Source organism: Cynoglossus semilaevis, chromosome 10, assembly GCF_000523025.1.
Source record: "Cynoglossus semilaevis isolate Cse_v1.0 chromosome 10, Cse_v1.0, whole genome shotgun sequence".
NCBI classification, from domain to species: Eukaryota; Metazoa; Chordata; class Actinopteri; order Pleuronectiformes; family Cynoglossidae; genus Cynoglossus; species Cynoglossus semilaevis.
Window position 1 is genome coordinate 10,206,682 of NC_024316.1, and position 18,340 is coordinate 10,225,021.

The 18,340-nt window shown below is 40.4% G+C and overlaps 3 protein-coding genes across 6 annotated transcripts in view; 1 reads left to right on the top strand and 2 right to left on the bottom strand.

The window, feature by feature from the left end:
* pex14 (peroxisomal biogenesis factor 14) overlaps positions 1–513 on the bottom strand; it is a 46,605-nt gene extending 46,092 nt beyond the window's left edge. For all 3 annotated transcript variants that reach the window (XM_008318670.3, XM_008318669.3, XM_017035827.2), the window contains exon 1: positions 362–513. In XM_008318670.3, the coding sequence (XP_008316892.1) occupies positions 362–397 (36 nt within the window). In that variant the 5' untranslated portion in view covers positions 398–513. The remainder of the gene's footprint in view (positions 1–361) is intronic.
* A 294-nt stretch (positions 514–807) lies between these two features.
* On the top strand, positions 808–7,331 carry dffa (DNA fragmentation factor, alpha polypeptide). The gene is made up of 6 exons (XM_008318671.3): positions 808–1,250; positions 2,485–2,643; positions 2,734–2,888; positions 3,056–3,257; positions 3,963–4,090; positions 4,724–7,331. The coding sequence occupies exons 1-6, from the start codon at positions 1,157–1,159 to the stop codon at positions 4,946–4,948; spliced, it is 963 nt and encodes a 320-aa protein (XP_008316893.1). The 5' UTR covers positions 808–1,156; the 3' UTR covers positions 4,949–7,331.
* A 543-nt stretch (positions 7,332–7,874) lies between these two features.
* On the bottom strand, positions 7,875–11,095 carry masp2 (MBL associated serine protease 2). 2 transcript variants are annotated; one of them, XM_025058964.1, is made up of 6 exons: positions 10,952–11,095; positions 10,657–10,879; positions 10,402–10,579; positions 9,591–9,722; positions 8,569–8,765; positions 7,875–8,330 (listed from the first exon to the last, which is right to left on the bottom strand). In XM_025058964.1, exons 1-6 carry the CDS (start codon positions 10,957–10,959, stop codon positions 8,154–8,156), a joined length of 915 nt encoding a protein of 304 aa, XP_024914732.1. In that variant the 5' UTR covers positions 10,960–11,095; the 3' UTR covers positions 7,875–8,153. The 2 variants fall into 2 exon arrangements, with proteins under 2 accessions (XP_024914732.1, XP_024914731.1); XM_025058963.1 differs by having other exon boundaries at positions 9,591–9,746.
* Between the last annotated feature and the right edge of the window lie 7,245 nt (positions 11,096–18,340).

Sequence of the window (18,340 nt, forward strand, 5' to 3'; positions counted from 1 at the left end):
CGACACATGCTTGTCGGGCAAACAGTGACCTTTCCCCCTTTACAACATTATCTGTGCACATATGATCAGCTGACCGCTTTCATAAAGCACGTAAAGTCGTGGAAACATTTAAACAGATGTCATGTAAAGTATTAGCTCGACGGTTGATGTCGTTGACCTGTCAAAGCAAACATCTCATGTGAGAGTTAACTTCGAACACAGTAGCAGCTAAAATGCTAACTAGCAAGAGGCTAACTGCGGAACTATATAAGTTTCGAACTACAGTTATGACATCAGCGAAATGTGACATGTCAACCACGTTCCAAGCACTCACTGATTAGTATATTACCCGGTTAACTGTAATTTTAGAGTAGAATCCAACCTGTTTTGGTGGATCTGGTTGCTCGGTGGATGCCATCTTTCAATCCTTCGTGGGTTCGACAGGAGCTCATCTATGCTCGATTGCTTTTCCTGTGAGGATCTAGCTACTTATATTTATTTTTATCGTGATTGTAACGCGTCAGCATTTGACGCTGTGAGTAAAAGTAAACAAATGTACTGTTAGCTTAAGGAGTAACTGAACATCCTTTCAAATTATCTAATATACCAGAAATAGCAGTACTAAATGACAGAGAAAGCTCGTTTTTAGAACTTTGTCATTGTAACACGGGCACAACGAAATTGAGGGTGCTTCCACAAAGCTACTATGCACCACAACAGGAGAAATAATATTAATATATACAACAATATATACAGAAAAACAACCTCGTAATGTAAACTGTAAAACACTGTAAAAAGATACCGGGAGGTAGTGCAAGTATACCACTTACATTTACATTATAAATATAGAAGAAGAACAGAAGAACTACAGATTTTGAATTTTAAAAATTGTGTACTTTTGCAAAAGAACATTTAAATAAAACAATCATAGCCATCACATTTTTATTTAAAATCTCGCGGACCCGCAGGCGGTGCATGCTTGGCCAAGAACGTAAGCGAAAGTTGCGATGAGATATCATTTTACCACTAGAGGTCGCTATATCCTAAATAACTGTTAAATATAATAAAACTACTTATCCCAGAAGCCTTAGCGCTACTGTGGCGGTTCCGTGTTGTTCGAACCCAGCCAGGAACAACTGTCAGAATTTCCTATGCTTCTTCCACGTCCATCGTAGCAATGACAGATAGACGACCGTGCAGGGTTTGCAATTTCTCCCGTCAAAAATCTTACGGGCTGGTTGTTCCCTCTCTGGATGAGCTGAAAGTGAAAGGTGAGTTAGCGTGTCCTCAGGAGAGTGGGTATATAGCTATATGCAGCTGAATAAGCTTGGGTGAGCTGGTCTAGCTATCTTATAACTAAACCCTCCGGAAACACTGGAAACATTTACAGTCTTATGATGACGGTATTTCGCAAACGTGTATAATATATGTGTGTGTGTGTTTCGTTGTTGTTTTAACTTGGGTTACCAAGTTGGAAGTTTAACAAACTGTCCTGGTAGTCATCTTGCGTAGACCTGTCCATTTGTTTCCAGTACTTGGCAGTGATCCTATTATAGCAGCATTAGAAGAGTTATGAAAAATGTATTAACGTTTATTACAAACGCAGTCTCTTCCTGTGCTTTATTGGCATCGGTTTAGATGATTAATGATCCATCCTGAGCCCGAGGAATGATCACCATTGGTATTTAGCTGAAGATGTGAATCTGAGGAAATAGAGAACGTGGATCGTGTCCAAACATGCAGGGGATACAGAGAGTGAGGCTCAGAGGAGAGCTGTCTCGTGTCCTCCTTATTCCGAGAATGCGAGTCAGCAGCAGGCGTTTCCCGGATCGTTTCAGTCTTTTCTGTGCAAAAGGCTTTTGTCTTTTATATAATAGACCTTTAGCGGTCTACAAACACAAGTGTTAGTCTACTGTGTTACTGTGACTACTAAGTCAAATGTTGCATGCGAGCTTGGATAGTGAAGCAGTGAGTCAAAGCTGGTCAAAATGGCAGTAAATTACAGTTTTACGTAAACTATGGGTCACCATATCCAAAAAACCCTTTTTTTAATTTAGTGGCACAGCACCAGTCAGCTGACAGAAGCTATCGAAGCATCCAAACTAGTGGTTAACCAAAAGTAAACATTGTGTCTGCTCCTACTGTAACACCAAGGTTAACCAAACGTTGTTACCTTAATTACCATTGATGAATGGGTTAACTGTGCAACTTGGCTAAAAAGATCGTAGTGACCAAGTTACAAATCAATTGATACTAAAAAGAGCAAAATATAGAGGAGTTTTACTAATGGATGTCAACTTTCAACTGATATTTTGCTTTTCAATCAATTGTTGTATATCATATTCGTTGCTAATTGCAAAAAAAATTACATTGATGTATGATAAACTTCTGTTGTATTGATGTAAAAGTGAAAATAAAAAATATGATAGACATTGATTTTGAATTGTCGAAGCTTTGCAGGTAAAATTAATTACGTTTTTTGTTTTTTTTTTCTTTGTTTTACAGGGTGTGAGTTCCTTGGATTCAGCCCCAGTGAACAGGTCACAATAGTCCTGGAGGATGATGGGACAATAGTAGAGGACCAGTCCTACTTTTTGTGTTTACCTCCAAACACAAAGTTCATGCTTTTGCATGAAAAAGACACATGGTCTCCAGTTCGAAGAAGTAAGCAGTTACCTTCCAGTCGATAATATCACTAATCATCCCTCACTACCCCACTCGTGTTTTACTACCACTACTTATCTTTCTTTGTAGTGGACGGTGGAACAGCCTGGATGGCCAGGGAGTCAGTGATTCTGGAGGATGACACTGTGGATGCTGCTGATGCTGGTGAGACCTGGTTGGACTTAGCACAACAGCTGAAACAGGACCTGGCCAGCATCATCCTCATGTCTGAGGCCAACCTGCAGGTGCCAACAATTGTTTTAATATCACACAGTATCTGCTGCCATGTTTTTCTCAGTTTGCAGCAGTGTGAATCATAGGGGAGAGGTATTATTACTTTTTATATCGATGTGACTTCTGTGAACCAAAAATACCCCACCTAAAGAAAACATTATTTTTATTTTTATTCTAGACCTTGGTTGATGCTCCATGCTGTGAGCTAGCCACAACCCTGGGCTTTCAGCAGAAGAAAGCCGAGACCCTACAGAAGACACTACAGAGGGTGTTGGACCGAAAAGAGGAGGAGCGGCAGTCGAGGGAGTTACTCCATCTCTATCTGAAAGCTGTGGAGAAAGAGACCAGGCAGGAAGGACAGAGGCTTCCCAGTGTTGGAGGTACAAGGGTATCTGCTTCTTCAGAACTTTTAAATGTTTTCCAAATAATCTAGAACAGGGGTCTGTCACTTAAATGAGCTGGGGAATAATCGTGCCTCTGTTCGACTTTCAAAAAAAAATTAAGTAGTTTTTGTTTTATTGTATAAATAATGGATAATAAAATAAAACTATCAGGTACAATTATTTTTCTTTGTAATTATTTACTGACCAAAAAAGCATTGTAATAAACCAAAAAGAAAAAAAAAAAAATTTACCTAATGTCAATAATAAGCTGTTTGTGGGCCAGAAGTTGCCCCCGGGCCTTGAGTTAGTGACCCCTGATCAAGAACATTTTCCTTCTCTATATAGTGTTGTACTACCTTTTTCACGTGGTGTGATATCCTACTATTTTATCAAACAAATCAAAAATCTAATAATGGCACATTCAATTTTCATCACCGATCTCACTTATGCTGTACACTGTCAGGTATTTAACTTTAACTTTTTTAACTTAACTTTTACATCCTTACTTAAACAAGGAATCCCTCATAAAATATTTTCACACATTTCGATGACATCGTCTAGTAGAGGGAAATCTTTCCTGCTGTCAACAAGAACGTGTCCTTTCGCTTTTTAATCAGTAGATGGAGCTGTTGTCATTGCCAAATAATCAACCTGTGATTGTTTATACGTACGACAAATAACCTGTGAGAAAATCTTCTGCAGCCGGAGAAAACGTGGACACACCAGATGGCATGGAAGTGGACTCGGCATCAGGATTCATCTCCAGGACTCTGATGGTGCTGAAGGGCAAAACAAGTCCAGAGACCAGGCTCTCCACGGAAGACCTACAGGTAGTCCACTCGTACAGTTGGACTTTTTGTAAAAAACTTCTGCAAAACAAACATGTATTAATTTAGTATTATAGTATATTTCATAAACATGATGAATTTGTAAATCTGTTTCTGTTCTCACAACACAAGGAATAAATTAACGGTGCCTGGTGACAACAACAAACACATTTTTTCAGTACTAGTTCTTACAGATGCAATGTTAAATTTTGTTGTGTGTTGTTCAGTCTCATGGTCTTACTCCGACTGTAGTCGGGTCTGTTTCAACAAATCACATTTTAGAAAAGAACCCAAAACACTGAGATTTTTTTTTCATTCATATGTGTTAACTTCACTTCTAATGCAGTTTGTGTTGTAACATGTCTCAGCACATCTGGGATCAGCAGTTAATTGCAATGCACTTTCATAAAACTGCATGAAACTGTATCAGATACAGGATTAATAAAACAAGGAGTGTTTCTTCTTATCTCAACTACGAGTGTTGAGACTAGACGTTTTGCTATTATATATTACATTTTTGGAAATTGAAATTGAAAGATACTACTGACACACTGTCAATGGAAGCGTTCTGATTCATTTTAGTTTGTACTTGTGTAACAGTTTTAACAGTAGGAGGTCTCCTACATGTGTCATCAGATGGTGGTGACCAAAGGGGTAGAAGCCATGCAGCAGGTCCTCGGCTGGAACAAGACGAGGACGTCTGATCTGCTGAAGGCCTGTGAAACAGAGCTGAACAAACGTCTCCAGCAGGTTCAACTCGTGCAGTCCATCAGAAACAGCACACAGCAGGACAGCAGTCATCAGACCGGGAAGAAGAGTGTGGAGGGGGGCGATGGAACTCCAGCCCAGGGCAGCGACTAGGCTGAGGCATCACCTGAGCAGAGACTGATAAGAGTTCACTCTCACTGCCTCGGGGTCAGTGGAATGAGTTTTACTTGCAGTATATGTTTCTGATAATACTAATACTGGAATCTATGAATGCCAATGATGTTGATGTTGGTTCCAATTTGGGGGAAAGAAATTCAGATTTTGTCACATTCATCAAATATGTAACAGTATTCTTCAGTGGCCCCAACGGCCCCTTGGGTTAATAATAAATGTAGGTCACAATTTAGCATATGGCAGAAGTGATATTAAGTATAAAACTCAACAACACCAATGCCTCTCTCAGACTGAACCTTGTAAACAACTCTATCTGTTTTAGTTTGTTTAGGAATTCTCTCTAAAACATTGGTGCAAATCTGTTACTGTCAAAACTGAATTTCTTCATTTTGTTGATCATCATGTTTACAACCAATTATCAAGTACACTCCCAGGAATTGTAGGGAGACAAAAAATTTACTATTTGGTGTGTGTCGGAAATATTTAATCTGTTCTGTTATAGAACTCAATGTTTCTCACTCCGTAGAGGAGAAACAACGAGGTGTTCAGAACAGTTGGTCAACTGTCTTTGATATTGTTCTTGGTAGTTTGCACCAGTACGTTTTTTATAGGGAAAAAAACACTAATATGTGCGAAACATATCGATAAATGAGCCATAACCACTATCACATTCAACGTATGAGGACGACAATGTAAAAACAATATAAATAAAATAGCCAACCATTATTCTCTACTGTGCAAAAGTTTAGGCAGGTGTATCCTGTATGTATTTATGAGAACCTCACAGGGGTATGGGTACCAAAGGCTGTACCTCACACCACCTGCTGGGCTGTTAAAAGTCACACACATATACAGTACATTTATTGCATTTAAATATCTGCCCCTTAATTTATTAATGAAATACTCTAAAACAGCTGCAAACACGTGGTATACAGTAGATGTTTATGCTTCCCTATCCTTTTGCACAGTACTACATGTATAAGTTATAGTATAATATTGTCATTAAATGCATGTGTTTGATCTCTCCAGTTTTAGACAGACTCTAAATGACTGTCATTATGGACGACAATGACAATCCTTTGCATTTCAGAGGATCAGTGTTTCTGGCTGAGAGCTCTTCATGACAATCACTCACAGGCTCGCAGGGAACTTATACATCAGTCCAGTCGCTCTCCAGTCCAACCTTAGGTGCAGGTCTGTGTGACTCATAGGTCAGAAATGATAGCCTGCACCGTCTCATCATCTTGTCTGCTGAACAATGAACACAGTGATGATGCATTTAAATTTGTCCAAAGATTGTCTCTTTTGTGTTGCGGTTAGGTTTCTATAATAGTTATCCCTACATTCATTTTACAGTTATTCATCATCATGTTCTTTTTCATTGGAAACACATAGGAACTGTTTTCGTTTAGTGTTACAAATTAATCAAAAGGTACATTTTCTTTTTCAGAACGAAGCTAAATAAAAAAGGTACATTGTTTATACATACAGTATGATGAACAGTTTGGAATAAATAAAACCTAAAAAACCTCTTACGTTCTGTTGTCCCATATTTCTGTCGCCACAACATATATATATATACATATATATATATATTTACTTTAAAGAAAAACACAAGTTGGCTCAAATGAGAAGTTTCCTCATGTGACTGACAGCTGAACGATCCAATAAGAGTACAATGCTGTTGATGATGATAATGATGGCCTCACTATTGCAGTGATTCAAACTCCCTGTGCCATGAGAGGTCGTCAGGTGTGCTGGGGAAATGATCTAAACAGATAGGATCGATTTTAAATGTAAAATAATCCCTCATTATGGCAGAAGATATTAAAGATAATGTTTGGTCAGGCTTCACAATTTGCTCTACTGTCAATAATGTAACAACTTATGCCACACGATTTCAAATGTGTGCTTAGCTCCACCCACAGGCCATGGAAAGGACATACAAGCGTAATGTTTTTGTAAAACAGCAAGAATAAATCACAAAATACTAAATACTGAGCCAGTATTTAGTATTTGAAAGTAAAATGAACGTTGTGCTGTTGTTGTAATCACTCTCAGGACAGACATGCTCCTTTGCCCTCCGTGTGTGACACAAACGGGGCTAATGCTAACCAGTCAATGCTGAAGTCTCTAACAAGAGCTAATATAATAGGCCTGAAGAGGCCTGTAATGACTAGTTTGATGAAAGAGCCAAGCTGTTATTGCTGGGAGCCTGCATAATGTATGAAGGTTAAATAACTAGTGTTCGCTGCCTCTCAGGCAAGGCTGACACATTGTGGAATTTTTTAAACAGAAATAATTAACCATTTTTTGCCATGGGATTAAAAATGGCTGTCTGAAACATGTCGTCTATGGATTATTGTAAAAGTGTCTTAGTCTGTGAATAAACAATTATGTTTTAGTAGTAGTTACAAATGAACCCTACTGGTGGAAGAGGGTGAGAAACAAGGCATAACAACAGGAACTATTTTGTTGGAAACAAAAGTTGGATGCAGCCCATTCAGCTTTTTAAATCCGTCCCACCAAAGTTTTCCAAATATAATGTATTTATATTATCATTATACTCCTGCCTTTTCACTGCAACACCCACATTTCCCCCATAGATGGCGTATAAAATGATAAAAGTATTTTAGCATTGTATCCTTAATGCATGACTTAGTTCACATGAACATCTATCTGCTCCTGACCCGGCCCCCCTGTCAAATTTTAGGACAATTGCGGTCCACGAGTCAAAAAGTTTGCCCACACCTGTTCTAGGTGCTATTTTAATTTAATTTGTCAATAAACCCGTGGGCCAGATACGGACTGCCAAACTGACTGATGTCAGTCCTTATCTTTCATGCATTACAATGAATCAACCGTAATTTCTGTTGATGCTACTAAATGGCGGAGACATCAAAAGTGCCAAAGTTTAGGTTTATTCTTGTACATTTTATTTAAATAATTTCACCCATTATTCTACATCCAACCAATACTAAACCGGAACGCCAGTCAAATGTTAAACCATGAACCACCTCTGATCTAGTCTGTACTGAAGGAACAGTTTATTATGGTTGTTTATGAAATAGAGTTTAAGTTCATCAATAAAAAGAAAATTCTTTTCATTTTTAAGGTTTAAAGACTAGATTATACATATTCTATTATATTTTAAGGTGGTACGACAGCACATACAGAACAGTGTTCATGTAAAGAGAGTGAGGGACTCAGCTTTAGCACTGGTGTAATTCATCTTCCAGCCTCTGTTTTTCCCACTTGTGTCAGACCTGAACTGAATGTGAACTTGGTAGCTCCCGGTGTCAATGCGGGCTGGGGGGGTCGATCCACAGAAAGGTCCATACTCCTGTCCCACTGTTGAAATCTTAGAAGAAAGAAAGAAAAGGACGGTAGGAAAGGACTGGTGTTGTCTCATGTCAAACTGAGTGATGTCAAGACCTAAAGTGAGACACGCTGGAAAAGACATTGACCACACAGTATATCAGGTCAGGACGACAAGTCAGTGACAGACTGCCTCCATGAGCATGAGCAGGAATACATTGCTTTTTCATTATCTCCTTGTGTTTGCCTGAACATGTGTGTGTACTGTGTACATGACTAACCTTCAACATGTCATAGGGACAGGGGACATTTGGGTGTCCCTCTATGTCAAAGGGTGACAGGAAGTCCAGGAATATTCTGTGGCCCTCTGGTAAACGGATGGTGTGGTCACACTGACTCATGGGTGGATAAGGGTTAGGGTAGCCGGGGCTGGTCAGGACCCCTGATGGTGAGGTCAACACCTGATTGTGGCAGGGACCTATATGAAGGACAAACACTGTAATCACACTGCTGTGTCTGAATTGTTACAACGCAAACTGATTTTTTTTTTTGTGTGTGAAAAGTTTGTAGCGGTGACTGCTTCATAAATTCTGGCAATTTGTAAAAAGTTGGAGTTAAATCCTGTCTACGTTAATGATGGGATTCATTTAGGTTTGGATTAGCGCCCTGCTAAATGTGCAGATGTTATTACAGACAAAAACAAACGAGTACTGCAGAGAGGCCGAGTCGCAGTAATTCATATAATTAGCACAATCTGAGGCAGACAATCATTTTTATTTTTTTTTTTGCCTATTCACGGGATGATTTGTTTTGTCAGCCTTTTCTTTTGGCACAGGATAATAATCTAAGGCACATCAAGTGGTAATTGTGATGAATTACCTGGTGTCACTTCACTATTAGCGCTGCACACAGGTATCAATTTTTAACACTATGGTGAAGCTGCTTTTCCCTCAGGAATCCACAGTAATTAACCCTGCATCGCAGCAGCTGGCAGAGATCAAGGGCTCTGTGCAACAGAATGCCTTTTCAGTTTTTAGGCAAAGGCAAAAAGTTCCAAAAACAACAAATATGCAGAAGGTGAATATAGTAAAACCCAATATATGGCATATAAAACTGTCTGTGTATAGTGTCACATAATGATGCTGTACAAACTAGTGGGTGAGTTTTAAGGTCAAACGTCATAATAATAGAACAAGACATTCTTAAAGATTTACAGATAGGGGGCGTAACCACAGAATGCCGTAGATCGAGGACGTCGTGAACCAAGGATCCCCTGCATTACGTTTGTGTTTGAAACTCTTACCTGTACATGACCTGTTGTTGGCATGAAGATGGAATCCCTGCCTACAGCTGCAGTAGTACCCACCAATGAAATTGTGGCAAAAGTGATCACACACTTTCTCTCCATCCACCTTAGAGAGACACTCATCAATGTCTGTGACATGGAGAAAGACAAAGACTGAGCAGAGTGTTACAGTGGTGAACATACTGTCTTCAGCCTGTTAAACACAGAGAGCATGGCCACTGAAGAACTCCAGGCTGAAATCCATAGACATTGTCAAAGGAAATGGTCATAAAAATTGTCTGACACAACTATGTTATTAATTACCTAAAATGTCCATAATAGGTTCTTCTCAGTTGACAAGCATAAAATAAGTGTTTCAGGCCGACAACATTTTTTTTTTCAATTTTCCAGTGCACTTTTAGCAAAGAACTTTCTGTTTTTGTGTGAAATAATGAATTTAAACAGACTTTAAAAGTTCTTCCTCAATGAAAAAAAAATTGCAGTGCTCATATTGTACACATGTAGAACTTGATCACTGCATTTAACCCAATCCAGTAGTAGTGACATGAGCATGGATTCTGTACAATAGAATATTTCCTTGCATGTTAAGCTCTCGTGGGCCACATAAAATAACCTTTTTTGTTTGACACATGTGCCATAGTTTTAAAAGGTAAAGAGAACACTCGGAGAGCAGGGTTCTCTCAGCTGCGTCACAACGTGACTGTGCAGTCTCTCTGTTGTGGAGTTCTTCTGGTTTGTTTTCCCTAATATAACGGCGGAGGACAACATTCTCTGCCCTCTGGTAACAGATCACATGCACATGCATCACCTTCTGAGGTGTAAAATGCTCGGAAGCCTGTAAATCGCCCCTCGTTAGAGTAGTCGCTTCTAAAGACCACTGACATCAGGTTCCCGGCTGACAGGATGATAGTGTTCCCCGGAGTGCTTTCATGGTTCTTGTTCTCCTCACCACAGAAGCGCAAAGTTTCATTTCCCTCTGCCAAAACCTGCCACAAGCCACAAGTTGTTTTTTTTCCAAATGTTTTACAGTGGAAAAAAAATCCCCTGTTTCCCCTGCACCAACCTGAATGTAGTCGTATTCACACTGGTCCGAGGGTTCCACACTGAAATGTGTGAAGTAGAGTTTGACCCTGTGTCCGTCTGGAACGATGATGTTCCACTGCATGTGCTGGTGGTCAGGGTACGGCTGGGGGAAGTCGGGTGAGGTGAAGCTGCCGTATAACGCCCTGAGTTCCACACACACAGAGCCGCGCAGGAGGAGAAAGTACAGGACAAGTACGCAGCACCTGAAGGCCACAGCAAAGAATGTTGGAAATAAAGTGTGTATATTTTAGCTGTTAAAGCTAACACACACTCACCTGGTCATGTCGCCTTCACAGTCGCCTGATATTTCTGGAAGAGTGAGTTTACTCGTAGCTCAGAGGGTGAGTGACCCTGGCTGCAGGTAAACAAAGTTAGAGAGTCACATGACCTGTTTGTTATCGATCCCTAACTCCCGAAGGCTGAATGTTAAAGTAATGAAACCTCTTCCTCATTTATTTTAGATTTATTTTAAGATAATAAATATTGCGTTTAATTTAATAAAAATACACAATAGAGAGAATAAAAAAATTGAAAGAAAAAATATTTTTAAAACCGCGGTGACCTGCACCGCACGTCACTGTTCAACAAAACTTGGAGACAGTGATGTTAATCAGACCAGACGCCAATTATTCCAGGGTCTGCTCTCGTCAGTGCTGCAGCGGGCTTGTTAAATTGAGCCCTTACCAAAATACACAATGCACAAATACAAATACACTTCACCCTTTTACCAGCAGAGCCCCTTTTGTGTGAACCTAATTTCTACACCGGGGTAAAAGCAGTCAACATTCCCCCTGTTTCCCAAAATGTTTTTCTACTGAATTTAACTACAAATTTTGATTTTTACCATCCATTCATTCCATGGTTTTCCATTGTTGTCAGGCCAGACCTCATTCTGAATGCTTTTATCGTGGGCGTATTGACAATTTATGTCGTCAGTCCTGATGGAACATGTTTATTGCTGTCATTCACAAATGATGGGGCTTTCAGTCAGCTACTACCGTACAATAATTAAGAATATAATAACCAGCCTCTCTTTTGCTAATGACAAAGCACTAATGGCTGGGACTGAATTAAATTATAATAATTATTCACATAAACATTCATGTGAATTTGCCTTCTGCAAATGACCTCTCTGCTGCTGCTCTTTCTAAACGGTGCCACAACCTTTTCTTTCGCACCTGTGAGTGGGTATAAGTCTGATTCGCACATATTCTCCTCCCAGATTTATGTTCCAGTTTAATGCACCAGCAGCAATAAGCAATTGCTCCTTCTCACATCTCAAACCACAATTCTCCAAACCTGATAACTTTGTCTTTATGAAAGATTTTTTCATTAAAACCAGCACAGCAGTTCAAGGTTTTGAAATTGTGAAAACATGGTTAAAAATTGCTTTTGTTCACAAGGCAAAATGAGAGTGAAAAGGCTTTTTACAGCATGTCTTTGTTAGACTTCATTTAATTTGAACCTGCAACATTTGTTGCAGAACAGGGTTCCGTGTTGAAGTCTTCTAGTTGAATAGATCTTTTATTTACAGTATGTTCCTGAAGATTTGAACGGACTGGACTGCAGGCCGGCCAGTCAGGCCAGGTTAGCCTATTACAGTTGCTGCTGAAAACAGGGCATGGAGCTATTGCATGTTTTCACATCAATGTAAATATATTTTTAAATGCATTATGGTGAGGAAACTAAACTAAATTTTAATTTTATTTCTTTTGCTCAATGGGAATGGCTGCTTTTGTCAGTGTTTTGTCAACAGTTGTGATGTAGTTAGAGTACAGTATTTGTACATGTTGTAATGTATAATACTGTATATTTGTAGTTCTATAATGTAGTGGTTATCGCATCTGCCTTACACACAGAAGGTCCTGGGTTTGAGCTCCAGAGGAACTACAAAATGAGTGGCGCCACCTGTGTGGCAGACCTTATCAACTTGAACATCATCAAACCGTCGATGTTCACATGAACATTGTTTCTCATGTCTGCTGTAATGAAGAGCTTCCTGAACAAAGAACAAAATAAAGAACACACTGATGAGACATGAGCGTGGTGAACAGTAAGAACACACTGAGATTTCTCCCCGGTCTGGAGAAGCAGAGCCACAAACCCAACATTCCCCCTAATCGCTGTGAACACCCTGTGCTGTAAACAGACGCGGTGCTGCTGCTGGTGTATCTGTAGATGGAGCCTCACTATGACAACCTCCTCCATTCTCACAAAGCTGCTATTTTTCCTCCGTACTGGCTGTGCAATCACAGCAGTCTCAACCACCCACGTGCAGTAAACTGTAATTAAGGACTTGGGTAAGTTCGCCTGTGTCACTTGAGCTGAACACAGAGAAACAATGCAGAGTTAATCCACTGGAATTTGCTCATCCACTGTACTTCAACAGCTCACTACCTGCAGCCAATACCAGGTTAAGAAAAGCCCATGTTTCCTGACTTTGATTGCGTATAGCTGATCTGTGAACAATAAATACGACAACTTTCAGAGTTGAAATGTAAAGTCCCGACACCTGCAAACCACAGAAAACACCTTGGTCTGCACCTGAAGTGAAGGAACAGGATTTAATCCCAATATTAAGACAACCACAGATGTAAATTCATTTCCAGTTCCCGTTGTGCTTCTAAGAATTGTTACTACACAGACTCAATAGTTCAGTCATTTAAAATAGATTGGAATTTCAAATTCAGATTTTTACAAATTTATGAAACCACTTAATTTTAATGAATACAATAGAGAAACAACATTTGAGTTCTGTTGCTTGTCTTTTTTAATTTTTTTAAAAATCACGTAAATCACGTTAATGATTTGTAAAGGTCAATCTGATTTAAATAATGTTAACACAATTTAGCGCATATATATATATATATATACATATATATATATATATGTCTATATATATATATATATATATATATATTCCACCAAGATTAATTACTTAAGACAGTAATGACTTAAATCCACCAACATTTTGAGTTATACTTTTATATATTTTTTTCGTAACATTTTCTATATTAGTAATTCCATCATTTGGATTAGACATGAATAACAACTGCTCGCTGTTATCTGTCTTTCCGTTCTGGAAATATCCTATAATCATATTCAAAAATGTTTTATTATCTAGATTAATCACAACAGATAATTCATCTACAGCTATACAAATTTGAATTGTTTGACAGCCTTACTTTTTCTAAACAGTACATGTTCAGACCCATTTGTGGAACAATGGAAAAGCTGCACAATTGTACCAGAGCTTTGGCACCCTCACACGAAGTGTTTCAAACTCGAACATCCCAGGTGCTCGGTGCAAAAGTCATTATTAACCCTGGCTCTGAACGTTCTCTGAAGCTAATGATCAGAAATGGCTGCTGATGAATCAATGTTGAACCTCTTTGTGCCGCATTTCAGCGCTGACGTCATGGCCATTACTTTTCCAATTTGCCTTGGCACGGCTCCTCTTTACACATAACAAAATCGGTCCTTTCCTTGGTAATTCAAACAGGCACCGGCTGCAGCAATTCACTTCCAGAGCAGTCAGTGACATCAGTGTGGGGGAGACAATGGTAAGAAATGTTACACAGATGCTGCTCTCAGCCCTGAATCTGCCCTTCACTATGATCCAGCTGCTCTGTAGCATTTCCTGACAGACATAAAGCAGCTGATTGGCTTCGCAATGATCAACAACTGTTGGAATTATTGCCTCAAAACCCTCTAAAACATTTCAGACTCAGGACTAATAAGATTGTACAAGTGCCAGGTAATATGCCAATTACACAAACGTATTTCTCCTATTCGCTAACGACAGACAAAAGCTCTACATTCACAGGCTGCTGTGTTCTTCTCTGGAGACGTGGGAGACCCCTGCAGGTGGCCGGTAGAATCCGGAATAGTCCTGGTAGTGGAGTCGATGTGTCATGCCATGACACATTGTCAATCCTTTACATCATGTGTATGAAAGCACCGGCCACCACTGACCAGCAGCGGCCCACTAGCCAACCCTGTCAGACGACATCCACTCATCACAGTCACGCTCATGTTGCTGTTATAAAATCATACACCCGTGGTGACGCGCCGTGACTCAATAACTGCAGTAATGACATTAATGAGGTAGTATTTCTGTGTAATCGATTACGCATTTGCCAGTCTCGTAGCTTTGAGAAAAATGGTGGTCAGTCTGAACAGTAAACATGGATTTCCAATATGAGTAATGGCTCAAGTCTGGTCGGCTGCAGCCAGGACTTCACTCACCATTAATACACAGAAACCGTTGCTGTCACCCGTAATGGTGCTGTGACATTTAGGATCTCAGTATCTAACACTGAGAAGTGTGTGTGTGTGTGTGTGTGTGTGTGTGTTTCTGCTGCAGCCAGCTCATTTGACACAAAGGGATTTTGTGTTGTTAGAGGAACTGCAATCAGGTGTATTGCTATCCCACAAGGGCCCAATTGGCCTGAAAATAGTCATAAGTAGCTCCATACACCCAGAGAAAATAACATTACTTCAGGTCCTCAGCTGATGCTGTGGCAACAGCTCTATTACAGGTGAAAGGCTAAGGCAAACAATGACAGTCCTGCTGTCTAATCACAGCAGCGTGTCCCTTGTGATTAGATACCTTTATATTGCCCCGTCCAGGCAGGACACAGTGGTGCTTAAACAAGGCGGTCAATATTATCTTACGGTACTTCTCTACCTCCCTGCGCTCCCCTACGTCTAATGACACCATCAACACGAGTGTCTCCCAGTGGTGAGTCTGACACATTCAGATGGATAATTATTGGAGTGCTGTGCCTTTTGAAAAGAAAAAAAAAATCACTGCTGGTTTTTACTGAGACAATCAAAATCTGTCTTAAAAATAAATGTTTTGCAGTTTCCCTACCGTCTGGATTCTATGGCTAGTGTGAGGGCAACTGACAACTGACGTTCCTGCTACGGCACGGTTTGAAGAGTTGGTCGAAGCACGGAACACCTGGTCCCACATGAACAGGATTGTGACTTCTGTGCGGAACAGAAAAACTGGAACTAGTGTGAGTGCACTGTCAGTTACTGATGCTAAGGTAACCCTGCAGGCGTGGACTGTGACTGCTATCCCCATGCTGATGCTAACAGATCCCACTAAGGCAGACAAAACAGAGGACGTGATGAGATTACTTGTCATCGCGGGGAGTTTTTCATCTGGTCAACGGTGCAAGAAGACAATTAATCTTTACATCCTTTTCAGGGAAGTACAACGACGTGCAGCACAGACGCTGCATCTCAGGTCTGTAGCTTCATTTCACTCAAAGTGTCTCTCTGCAGAAATACAGCTTTAGTGAGTCGACCTGGACAAGGATACACGGCGATCCCAACGTTTTGATCAGCGAGCATTGATAAGAATATAGCCAGCTGATCCCTGTTAGACTGATTTACTACGATGAAGGTTGAAGCATCTGCATGGGCAGAGACTGGACTTAAGATCACATGTCTAGATGGTTAGATCATATTATGGTCAACAATTAGACTAAGACAAAATAAATTAAATAAGAAAAAAAAAAACATTTGGTCCTACAGTGAAAAAAACTTAACAGATTAGAGCAACTGAGAGGGTCAACAAGTTGTTAAAACAAATCCCATTGGATTAAACCATTCTTCTTAATTAACCATTTATCATTATTGACCCCACCAGCCCCGCCCATCCTCTCAGAATGGTGGCTTCCACAAACAGAGGTCACAGTACTGACCAGGTTGAAAGGGTTGATTCCCGTTCTCTGGCTGGTGACAGCTCATTTTCTGTGCCACCACTTCAGCACTGGGTCCCCTATAACGATCCGCTCTTAGTGCAGCCACAGATAAGCTGAATAAGCCATTAGGCATCATTAGGCATCATTAGGCATCATTGTAGCACCAGGGGGCGGCGTGTGGGGTAATTTTCTAATCCTGACTGTGCTCCAAAATAGGAGACCTCTTTGGGAGAAGTCCATCAGAGGCCATTCCGAGGCTGGGTTGTGTGTGTAGTAAAATGCTTGGCTCTGTCAATTCCCCAGTTTTCTGTTGAGGACGCCATCTTTATAATGATGCTGCTTTTTTAAAACCATAAAATCTAAAACAGTTGGATGTCAAAATTGAAAGTGGTCTGGTCTTATACATAGCGTTTCTTGTTATGATATTAACTCAATGGCAGCTTCTAAAAAGGGTGTTACCATCAACTGACACCAACACTATTATATTATTGCAATGCCAGGGGGAAGTCATAGCCATGGCCGCCAGCCACCGACAATAATACAGGTCAAGTCCTCAGTTAGCGATGTCCTCGTCCTACGGCGCTTCGTTATATCACCATCTTATATAAATTTGTAAAGAAAGCCTTATTCCATCATTCCAACGTACAGCGTTAAAACTCCCCAACTAGTTAGCACAGGAAGTATACTTTATTTTACTTCAAACGCTTTGGCAAGTTCTATTAACTCCCACGAAGAAGTTACTGTCTGTGTGAAACACATCCATGAACCACTGCAGTGATTAACACTGTAGACGGGCAACCAGGGAACAGGGGTGCTTTGGTGCCTGTTCGACTGACCACAGTCCTGAAAGGGCCAAATTCAACCTGGCAACCCAATCCTTTAACCTGCTTTTTTTATTTATTTTTGTCCTGGAAGGTTGTTTATTCCGAGCTTTGGTCTGAAATGTCACCAACAGGTAACAGAGGCTGACAGAGACAGATAAGCTGCTGCAGGCACAGGGTCCACGGTGGTCCGAATAATTAAGTGGAAATAAATGTATTTAGAATTCATCTGGGATTGTGGGGCAAAACATTTACATCCGCTGATTAATCAAATAAATAATGGTGCCCGTGTGTGTTTTGATCCATCATTACTCTGACTACTTGTCCATCTGAGGGCCATATACAGACACGACAACCATTAACACTCACATTCACCACCTTCGATCAACCTCATTTCCTGACGAGCATGATTTATTTGGCTAAAGGATGAAACGGCAGCACCTGGAGAAAACACACACACACACACACACACCAGTGACCTTCTTGCTCTAAAGACAAGTGCTCTATGTGCCACTGTACGGCTCCCAAGTCACGGCTTAAGAAACAGAACAAGGCAGCAAGAAATAAGTCTCAACCCCATGCTACACTACACAAAAAAGGAGTGAACAAGAAATATTTTTGAAATGTCAGGCATGTATATTCTCATTCACAGCCTTTGTTCCTTCAGCGGGGAACCACAACACAACCTGCCTATTAACACCTCTCTGAGAAGCCGCAGCTCAGCCCTGAGTGTTAATTCGCCCTGTCTTCTCTGATCAAGGAAAAGTTAGGGGCGACCGTTTGATGTTGACCAGTTGTACATTTTCACTAGTGCAGGATGAAAACGAAGTGTGGCATCTGTGAAACAAAGACAGGGACAGTCAGCGGGGATGACACAGCACACGCAGGAGCTGACGTTGTCAGACGTTAATTTCACACTGACACAGACGTCGTGACAGAGGAAACACAACCCCTGGGTCGTGTACTCTTTTTTTAACTACATGTTTTATAATACTTTGGGGGCTCAGAATACGGTTTGTTGTAGTTTGTTCTTCATTTTTGTGCCTTTATTTGTTTTTTAAATTACTCCAAAAGAACCGGTGATGATCCATCCCAGATAAACAGACGCCGAAATATATCCACAGAA